This window comes from Egretta garzetta, unplaced genomic scaffold (genome assembly GCF_000687185.1).
Source record: "Egretta garzetta isolate BGI_Z169 unplaced genomic scaffold, ASM68718v1 scaffold404, whole genome shotgun sequence".
Classification (NCBI taxonomy): Eukaryota; Metazoa; Chordata; class Aves; order Pelecaniformes; family Ardeidae; genus Egretta; species Egretta garzetta.
This window is the reverse complement of record NW_009259323.1, coordinates 1,267,046-1,277,804: the sequence shown is the minus strand read 5'-3', so window position 1 is coordinate 1,277,804 and position 10,759 is coordinate 1,267,046. Positions and strand designations below refer to the sequence as shown.

Genomic DNA, 10,759 nt, shown 5'->3' with positions numbered 1-10,759 from the left:
GGGGGGTCCCCAGCCGGGTGTCCGTGCTGCACAGGGCTGATGTGTGCTTCAGTCTGAGTGCATTACTGCAGACAGACACCCTCTTGGCTTCAGCGCTTTGGCTTTCCAGCCTGTCTGCAATGTCGAAACACAAAACCACTGGAGAGCATCTGAATGCAGAGCCCTGAAGCGACCTCCAGGCACAAAGCAGCTCAAGTGACAGCGGGGCAGCAGCTGGGGCCTCTGGGCTGTGGGTTGCTGCTTTTCTTCTCTGCTTCTCCTAAAATTAAACGTGTTCTCAAAGGTGTAGGGGATGCAATGGGGAGAGGGCGTCCCTCCTGGAGCTGTTTGCTTCTCTGCTCCCATTGCTTGAGCATTAACCACTTTGCAGGATTTTTGGGTCATAAGGCTGATGCTGCTAGGCTCGAGCTGAGATAAAGCAGTGGCCAGTCTGGCCTGCAGTGATGGCTTCAGCTGCCTGCCCAGCCAGCCCCCAGAGAGGACATGGGATGGTGGGGACAGCAGGGCATGTGCAAACAAGCAACAACATGGGAGGCTTCTTGGGGGGGCTGCATTTGTTGTCAGGCATTCGCTCGCAATTTCCCTGATGCTCCTTGGTGCTTCCCGTCTCACACACCTCGCAGAGAAAATGAAGAGTGGTGGGGCTGCAGCCAGGGCAGGGGGGAGCGGGGAGCTGGCAGTGGGCATTTCTGCAGCTGCAGCATCCACCACACGCCAGTCTCATCCTGACCAGAGCCGCTCCTGCCAGGCAAAGGCATGGAGCATGAGAACACCCTTCTCTTTGGCCAAAGGCACATCGTGAAAGAGGAAAAAGCATGTGAGAGAAGGATGGGGGAAGCAGACAGCCGGTTGCCATGCTGGTGGCACAGCCTGCCTTTCTCTGCCAAATCCCCCAGGGAGCTCCGTGAACCTTTTTGGCACTTGAGCTGTGGGTTATGGGGCAGGCGAACGCATCTTCTTCAGCAGCGGGTGCAGCAGGAAGGGCTCCTAACACCCTGCCAGGGTGTTTCTGCAGAGCTGGGCCATGTCCTGCCTGGGACGCAGGGAGGGAAGGGGATGTTTCTGGCCTCAGCCTAGCAGGGCTAAAGCACAGCCTGCACCTGTCAGGCTGTGGGCATGCTCAGCAGCATCCCACACAACCACAGCCTGCAAGAGCGGCAGCACCCCCTGCCAGCAAGGTTTCCTATTCACCGGTGGTTTCGGAGCATGAACCGAATGTGTCCTCTGAAGCAGGCTTGCTTGCTCTCTCCATCACGTTATGACCTGCTGTGGCTCAGGGTTGGCTGTTGGGCTGAGCAGGGGCAGAGCTGCGGCGTTGGCGTCGGGCAGTGGAGCGGTGAAACCCTTGGCAGGCAGGAGGGAGGGAGGGATGCATGGGCAGGCGACGGCGCAAGGGGCGGCACGTGCTGGCACGATCACAGGGATGAAGTCAGAGCGGCTGCAGAGCCGTGCCGGGAGGTAGGAGAGGGCAGCAGAAGAGCAGCATTTCCTCGCAGGCGCAGAGTTTCTGCTCATCAGCGGCATTGTTCCTCTTTCATTTATCTTTACAGCTGGCTGCTCTCTGCTCCCAGCACGGAGACTGAGAACAGCGTCTACTGAGAGAAGCAGCCTTCCTGCCAGCTTGTGAGCGCAGGCGAATGGCACTGGCCACAGGAGCATCCTTGTGGGTCTTCCCACTGTGGATGCACACAAGCCCTGAGCAGCCCTGCTAAGGCAACCACAGGGCTCAGGGAAAGGTTGAAATGGAGGATTTGGCAAATAAAACCCCACAAACCCCAGAGCTGAGGCAGGATTGTGCCTTTGAACACCTTGACGGGACATTTCAGCTGGCCAAGTCCCTTTGTTCTTGCCCCCTCGAGGGCTGAACATCCACTTTCCCATGGAGGGATGATTTCAGCCCACTAAGCCTCGCTGTCAAGAAGCGCATGTTGCTGCTGTATTTACCGGTCCCACTTCCTTTGCAGCAGCCATTTGGACGCTGCAGGGCTACTCGGAGTACACACACACATCCTTGCCAGCAGGCAGAAAATTTCCGGTTCCTGGAAGCATTTGTGCGGAGAGGCAATTTATTTCTCATGCTTTTCCTGGCTAAAGCAGGTTATGGTGGCTTTTGCTCTGCTATCACTGCTGGGGAAAGCTGCAGGCAGGGGAGACAGCAAAGCCAGGACAACAAAAAACTTATTTACATTGATGGATGCGATAAGAGAATTGCACTTACTTCAGGCAGGACAAGCCAGTTCATCATCTTGCCTTTTATCAGTGGCAGGGTGTCCGCTAGAGCTCTTGTTCCTGGGCTGATAGCACCAGGGGGGCAGCTGCTCTGCCCTACAGCTGGTGCCCTCCTGCCCTAGCATTAAATATCACCCATTATAAAAGCTTCCCCAGTTCTTCCAACTGCCATTTGCCATCTCAAGTGTTTTCCTGAAACCCACTTTGGAAATGCCCGTGGCAAAAAGCACGTACCCAAGGCTGGGGAGCAAGAAGTCGCCATGGAGGTGGGCAGGAGCTGGGTGTGTGGGTATTATCCAGCCCTGACTGGTGTCCTGCATGCTGGGGCTGTTGAGAACCAACATGAGGTGATGCTGGGCAGGAGCTGAGGTGCCTCAGTGCCTTCATGCAGGAGTGAGGGATGTGAAGTTCTGTGGTCCATCAGCACAGCTTGCCCCCAGGCACAGCTGATCCTGTGTCATGGTCCAGATCGCTGACGTGGGGGATTGCTGGAAATGCTCCTGCACCACCAGGGCAAGGCCTGTGTTCAGCAATGAAGAAGACATCTGGGGGAACAGGCTCATCGCCGTGTCCAAGGCCCCCGCATCCCAGCACAGGGGCTGCTGCAGAGGAGCGGCGCTTGAGCCTGTAGCTCTCCAGCACCACTTGGTCCCAGTTTCCAGGAAAGCTGCTGGGTCTCCACAGAAAGCTGAGTTTCAGGCAGGACTACAGGCATGGATAAGCCCAACACTGAACACTACCATCCCGATGTTTTTTCCCCTCCAGATCCCTGCTCTGCTGGTGGCCAGGCTGTGAAGTGGCCATCCCTGGGATGAAAGAAGCTGCAGACAAGAGCCCTCCTGGAGCACAGCACTCCCAGAACCCCATCCTGCCCACCTGGGCCCCCCCCACCCACTCCCCCTTGGGCAGTGACCCCCTGTTGTGGGCCGGGAGCTGTGGTCCCTGTGGATGGGTGACCCTGAAAGTGCCAGCACCCAGCACCGAGGACCGGCTCCTGACCCATACTGACACAGGCTAGGAAAGGAGGAGGCTGAGAATAAAAAAAAAAAGCTTAAGAAAAGAATGACAGGAATTATTTCAGGGCTGGAACAACCTGCCTCACACTGTGTGAGTGAAGAAGCCAATCTGTTTAGTTTATCTAAGGGAAAGTTAAGAGGGAACTTAGACGCATCTATAAATACCTACATGTTGGGAACATTTCTGATTGCCATGGTCCTTTATCCTAGCAAACAAAGGCATCAAGATTTCCTGGGGCTGGGAGCTAAAGCAAGAGAAATCCAGGCTAACAGCAAAGCACAGATTATTAATGGGAAGGATAAATAACCATCAGGCCAGCCAGGCTAGGGACACAGCAGATTTCGCCATCGCATGAAGTCTTAAAATCAAAGCTAGGTGGCTACTGCTAAAGGAGACATTGCAACTCAGCTAGACGTTTGGGGCTGGATGCAAGAGCCACTGCACTCCAGCCTGGGACAGTTAGGAAGAAAATCCCTTAAAATCTGACTGTTCCCGAATGATCAGGCTTTCACCCCTCCTGGGTTTTGCCCTGTGATGCCCCCATCTGCGGTCATGGTTCCCTCCCACTGGCGGATGGAGACCAGCAGCCAAGCTCATCGTCCTGTCATATCCAGAAAACCACTGTCCTGCCCTTCCAAAACTGGTAAAGATTTGGTGAATGTCTGAAAACATAGAGAGTAGCAAGAGGAAAATGAGAAATTAAACAGTAAGGGAAAAAAATGGGGTGTTACCCATTTTATTGCAGTCCAGAATAAGAAGGGAAACATTTAAAAAGGAGAGAAAAGCAGCAGTGCAATTTTCATATTTAAAATATTTCTGAAGAAGACTGACTTAGCAAACAAGCATTATTTCAAACTATGCCAAGGAAAACAACATTTTCATATCATTTGAAATCTGTAGTGAGCTCCATCCATCCTGGCCACTTCACCCCTCCCAAAAATGCATTTTGCCCTTTGCTCATCCCTAAAACTCCCCTCAAATGCATAGCCCAAACAATGCACTCGCACTAGGAGGAAGCTGAGATTTATGTTGCACATCCAAATAAACGGCATTTCCAAGTAAATAAGACAGCAGAGAAAAGCTCCTGGTAAGCTGAGGAATGGTCCTGCCATTTAAGAGCTCAGAGAAAAAAATATGGAAATCTGCATCGTGGGAGTGTGCCAGTGCCGGGGGCGAGAGGGACGGGGCTGGGAGGATTTCCAGCTCCACGTAGCCTCTTCATTTCTGCGCCATATCCGCCTGCCTTCCGAGCCCTGAGGGCTGACACTGGGCCATGGTAAATGTTAACACAAGGGGACGATTTCACTGTCATTCAGCCCCTGGCACAGGTGACTGCTAGATTTCCTAGCCTGAGCATCACCAGAACAGCCATGAAGAAACACTGCCAGCCCCAGGGGAGCAAAACGCCTCCCTGGCACCATCCCCGCAGTGCTATGGGCACATGGCTCCAGTGCTGTCCCCTCAGTGCCAGCCACCGGCTGGGCTGGCAGGGTGGGACACGGCGTGGGGCGCTTGGAGGCTCACCTGGGGCAGGGCGCTGCGAGAGCTGAGCACCAGGCTGCAGACGCTGGCCGGTGCCTCCGTCCTCCGTGCCGTCACCCTCACCAGCCGTGGCAGTGTCCCTGGCGTGCTGTCCCCAGCCCCTGCAGGAAGCCTCTGCTCACCGTCCCAGGACGGATCCTGAAACAAGACAAGGAGTACATGCGGGCAGCTGCCTCCAGCCCCCTGCCCCCTGCTTCTGGAGGGCCAAAATGAGCTTTCCCCTATGCAGGGGGCTCGTACGGCCTTCAGTGAGCATCCCACCACCTGTGACAGCCTGCCCTGGCACTGGCCCCATGGGTGGCAGGGTCACTGCAGGGAACTTGTTTCCACATTGATTTTTAAATGTCCTTATTGACTGTCCATATTGACTGGAGGCTTGCAGGCAGGGGACTCTGGGGCTGCCCCGCTGCCAGGCAGGGGCAGCTCCCTGTTGCATTTCACGTTGCAGCAACACAAGATGCCTTAAACATATTTTTTGGAGAAAGGAGGAGGGATTTGATGGCATCGATGGGCTTGGGCTGTGTTTGGTGCAGGGAAGCCCCGAGACTGGCTGCTTTGCTTGTCCCCCCTGCGCGCAGGGCACTGAGAGGGGGAGCGGGAGCGCCCCTCATGCCGGCTGCACCAGGCCCACGGTTGCTTCCCCACTTGCTTCCCCACTGATTTTTAAATGTCCTTATTGACTGCCACATCTCTTTCGGGCCCCATGGACTGGCCTGGCCGCAGAGACTGATGGCTGTTGCCAGCAGACCTCGCTGGTGGGTGGATCAAGGCCACAGGAGACCCAAAAAACCAAGTGGGATCCTACTGCCTACAGTATAACACCACTAAAAATCCGTTCATAGCACAGACTAGATCTGCAGGTTTGCCTTTAACTAGAGGAATTGTCAATGTAAAGGAGTCAAGAAAAAAATGGGACTAAAATGGTTCGTGAGTCAGAGGGACACAGATATCTCCTGCACTGATTGTGGGCAGTTTCGTCTGCCCTGTTCTTGTCATGAAACTCCTTTAAAGTGTTCCTCCTTAGAAGACATTGTTCAGCTCCATTGTCCCTGTGTGCCATAAAAATTTGGTATCCCCACAGGTATGGGGAAGCCAGTTCAGTCTGTGAGGCAGAAATAAGGTGTTTATCTGATAGGAGTATTTCACTGAAAGGAGGAATCCCTGAATTTTTGCATTTCTGCACAAATGTTCCTGCATCCCCAGTTCAGGGGCATTCCACAGCATCCCTTGGCAGGGCAGGAGGCATGAGGGGGACGGGAAGAGGGCCTGCAAAGGCACGAGGCAATTTTATTTACCTTGGTGCCCTTGGGATAACTGAGACCCTATTGCTCAGTTCCTGCCTCCCCACCTGGTGCTGTATCTTTTAAAGGGCTGTTGAAAATTACAGAGAATGCAAATAAGAGAGACAGAAGTTGTCTGAGAGCTGGCAAAAAAATCCTGAAAAGGGAAACTTAAAAGACTCAACCTACTTCATTTATCAAACCAGCCTGTGAGGTGGCTAGATCAGAGAGCTGAAACGCCTCTGTGGGAAACAGTGTCAGACGGGAGCAACTAATCCAGCTGCCAACAGCAGAGCAGGAACCAGAGCTGGAGCTGAAACTATTTGCATTAGGAGTAATTCAATTAACACTTGTGAACCAGAGAAGTTGCCTCATTAATGAGACAAGCTATGACAGAGGAGGCGTGGAAACACCCTGGGTGTGAGCTGGCCAGGCTGTAGTGGCCAGCAGCCTCCTGTGCCCCTTTGCCTCCCCCGCGGTGCAGGAGCTCGCAGGGTCTGGCCCCGCAGCATCATGCCAGAGCAGCTCTTACCTCGGGGAGGTTTTGGAGCTCTCCAGGTGTGACTTTGGAGCTGGGCTCAGTGGCCCCATGCTGTTGCCCAGCTGTGCCGCAATGTGCATCCGGGCTGGGAGGCTGCAGGGGTGCGGAGCGCAGCGTGAAATCATAGAATTCATGGATATCTGCAAAACATCATGAAAAACATCCACAGGACCAGGGAGGCAGCCTGATGCCAGCCTTCTGCATGGGGTGCAGCACCAATGCCCACCCGCTCTGCCCCCAGAGCACTGTAAGTCTGAGCCCTCTGTGAGAGGCTGGCACCTGGGTGATGGGCTGGGACAGGGCTCTGCTGGCTCCCCACCCTTGCTGCGCTGCCACCATGGCCCGCCCTGCAAGGCAAGAGGTGCAATGGGGCGCCTGGCTCAGCGCGCAGTGCCCCACGGCTGTGGAAGGCACGGGCATTTCCATGGTGCAACGACCACACGCTTCACAGGACTAAGAGCAAACCGCGCTCAGCAACATCAATCATAAACCCACCCCATCCCACTCTCCTCCCGGCTGTGCCAGCCCCATGCGTGGTCCCATGTCCCTTCTGCTCAGAGAAGCCTCGTGCGCCAGGCAGCCCCTGCCTGCCTGCCCTGATGCTGCCAGGCTTCTCCCTCCCCATCGCTGCTCCCCCACGCCCCTGGCCCACAGAGGGGCTCCCTTCCCACCAGGACAGGCAGAGAAGTCACAGGGCACTCGGACAGCAGGCTCATGGTGTACAAGCTCTAAAGTTGCTGGCTACAGCTGTTGCCTCCAGCTCCTTCCCTGATAAAACTCCCCTTCCCACCTGGCACGATACTACCTGCACACTGCCACAAGCAGATGCCAGGTATCCGCACACTGGGCTCCAAGGACCTGAGCCTGCTGCTGTAAATCACAGTGGCTCTGGAGGGAGGCGTGAGAAGGGGCGTCCCAGCCCTCACTGCCCCAGAGGCAGTTACGGGGTGACAGTGACGGCAGCTGCTGCCCAGGTGTAGCTCCAGAGGGGCTGTGGGAAACCAGACCCTCTCCTACCCTTGCCAGGAGCATTTTACCCTCTCCCAGTCACACGCGGAGGATTGCAGGGAGCAGCAGGGCTGCAGGGGGCTTCACTACATCCTAAGGAAGCCCCCACTGCCATGTGCTCCAGCAGCTGCCGGCCCCCAGCAGCCCCCTGCTCATCTCCAGAACTGGGTCAGACACAGATCTCCAGATCCAGCACCTCCATAGGAGCAACTAAAGCCAATATACCCATTGCAGAAGGGTTTAATTTCAGAAAGGGAACTACATCAAAAGTGAGGAGCTTTTTTATGAAGAAACTGAAAGGGGTAACAAAAAGGGTAAAACATTTGTGGTAGGCACTGGGCTTATTTAGAGAGACCCCACTGGGACATCAGAGCAAATGCACAGTGCCTGGCTGGAGGATATTGTAAAGGCAAAAGGGAGGAAAGCAAGGCTGGACCACAGGGGAAGGGAGGCTAATAGCGAGAAGACATTTGTCTAAAAGCTGAAGCTGTGTCCAAATGAGAAAACCAGAAAGGATGGTAAATGCTGCCAGGTTAAAGGTAAAGCTCCAAAAGGTCGGCCAAAAGAGTTTGGTGAACGCCTTGCAAAAGGCATAAAAAAAGTAATAAATCCCTTCAAGTACCTGGAAAACAGGAAGCCTGGTGGAGCCAGAAGGGCCAAAAAGTCACGGTAGCATAAATAAGCACTTGGAGCAGGGAAAGCCGCAGCAGGAACCCGAGTTCATTTTCTGTACCTGTGTCTGCTGCGGAGGAGGCTGGAGAGCCCCTCTTCTGCGAGCGACCCCAAGGGCCAGTGGTGGTCTCAGCTCAAGGGGGCCGTGGCCTCCGGAGCTCCCTGGGAGCTCAGGGATGAAGCGGCTGCACCAGCACTTCAGCGTGTGATTTCTTACCTGAAACTATGCCACACCGAGGCATCACGTGGTATTAAGTGCCCACTTTACAAAGATTTCCAAAGGAAATCTGGTGAGCACTGGGCATCATAAGCAGGGACGTGCTGAGCACTGCCCGAGGCTATTTCCCAAGGAGGCTTACACAAAGCAGGATTGCACCCCAAAACGCATGTCCCCATCCTCTCCCTGCGCTTAACCACATGCCCATGCACTGTGGCAGCACATCCATGTTGCAGATGGGATGGGGAGCAGCATCGACCCCCATCATCCAGCTCCCAGGGGCTGCCTGGTGACTTCCCAGCTGCAGGGAACAAGCTGCCGGCAGAGTGGCTTTGTGCCCACAGGGAGCCCAGCCAGGCCATGCGGCTGCCCGGCGTCGATGCTGCTTTTGGAGCTGCTGCTTCATGCTGCATCATTGCCAGGCCCCCCAGGACAAATGGGGCAGCCGGCAATGACGGGAGGAGTAGGAGTCTCCAGATCCACCCACCGCACCTGGGGCATCCCCTCTGCAGCCCCCCAGGTGCTGAGCGCGCTGCTGGCAGCCCCTGAAGCCCTCCCAAATCAGACATGAGGTCACGGCAAGTAGTCATCGTGCAGTCAGACAAACGGGACTTTGTTTTTGTGCAAAAACATCTCTCCCTCTGGCTATAAAAATAGTCATTGTGTAATGGGATAGCAGGGGCCCCTGGCTGCATGGATTACACTTGGAATGCACAAAACTTTGCAAAAATGAAAACAGGATTTGAACAGCCCTGTCGCGGGGGTGCACCGCTGCCGGCATCCCCGTTTGTCCCCCATCTGCTGCAGGAACACAGCCTTGGGCGGCCAAGCTGGCAAGGTGCCCGTGGAGCAGGAAGCTTGTCCATCGAACCAGCCGCTCTCCACCTCCGAAACCATCAGCCCATTTTAGATGCTTGCTGGGAGAGGGAATTGTTGCTGACAATTAGGGATTAGAGGAGTTTCAGGATTGGGGGACGGCGTTCAAGCAGCGAAGGGTGCGGTGGTGACAGGAGTACATTTTAGGACATGCATGCATTGTGGCATTAAAGATAATTTAAATATATGCTGGTTTCCTTCATTTCTTATGGGCATCACAAGTTGCACACAAGTCTGCCTCACCTGCGCACTGTAAGAGCAGCACTACCTGAAAAGCCTCAGTAAGAGGACGTTGTGGTAGCAAAAGATGATGCTGCATGTTCTGCCTTACTGCCCAATTTCTGTTTGATGACAGTGTAAATCCACTCTAAATCCAGTAAGTCAAGATTTACAGAGATTAGAATTTGTCTAACAATTTCCTCCTGGGGTCAATATGTCAAATAAATGGCATTAAATATTTCTATAGCACCAGCATCTGAGGACTAATGCAGCACCCTTGTGCCAGCCAGCATGCGCACTTCCAGAAAATGACTTTTCTTCCCCACCATGTGCACTGTCATCAGCTATGTCACTGCAGATTTACCCCAAGCAGAAACTCCAGCCTCACACCAGCCTCCCAGCTGCAGCCCCGCTGCCATAGGGAGGATTCACACATACGGTCGCCACAGCAGAGCTTTCAAACAAGCTACGAATTTCCATCCTTGTCTATGGGCTAATTTGAAAGAGGAGGAGTCCTCAGGGCTGGGAATCCTCCACATTCCTCCAGTTTTCCACCCTGGCTCCTGCAGTCACCTGGTGAAGCTGCAACCGCCATCCCCAGCAGCACTGCTGGCGAGCGGAGTTCCCGGCTGGAGTTTTGCACAAAGGGAAGCACCGCAGGCTGGCAACAGCCTGCCGCTCCTCATGCCTCTGCAGCAGCTGGGCTCTCCTGGAGGAACCTTTTTTGGGGTAAAAGGAGCCGCAGGGGAGGGTTGGGGTCCCAAGCAGCTGATAGGACCTCACTGGGGTCTGTGCCAGCCACGGGAGAGGAGCTGAGCCCCAGAGGGCTTTGGGGAGAAGCTCTGCCCTTTGGGCTGCTGGCAGCTGGGTGGCCAAGCGCACACAAACCCTGCCTGTCTGCCCAGCTTTGACCGCTGCAAAGGGCACAAGGACCCCTTTCAGCCCTGGCTCCGGGAAGGAAAGGTCAGCGAGCTGCTTCTGCGTGTGAGCCCTGTCCTCCCTGGTGACACGAGAGGAGGGCTAAGCATCTCCCTGTGGGGCTCTGGGGAGCAGGGGGAAAGCAGGGCCACAATCGCCCCAGTGCAGCCACAGCGTCCCCGAGCACCCTTTCACCAGGCTGCTTCCCAGCAAGTCACACGCTTGGCTCCATGGCCTCAG

At 55.0% G+C, this 10,759-nt stretch overlaps 1 protein-coding gene across 1 annotated transcript in view; it reads right to left on the bottom strand.

The window, feature by feature from the left end:
- The window catches only part of DLG3 (discs large MAGUK scaffold protein 3), an 82,930-nt gene that overhangs the window by 68,971 nt on the left and 3,200 nt on the right, over positions 1-10,759 (bottom strand). Inside the window, exons 3-4 of the mRNA XM_035892133.1 lie at positions 6,601-6,749; positions 4,771-4,926 (exon numbers count right to left, since the gene is read on the bottom strand). Coding sequence (XP_035748026.1) covers positions 4,771-4,926; positions 6,601-6,749 — 305 coding nt within the window. The remainder of the gene's footprint in view (positions 1-4,770; positions 4,927-6,600; positions 6,750-10,759) is intronic.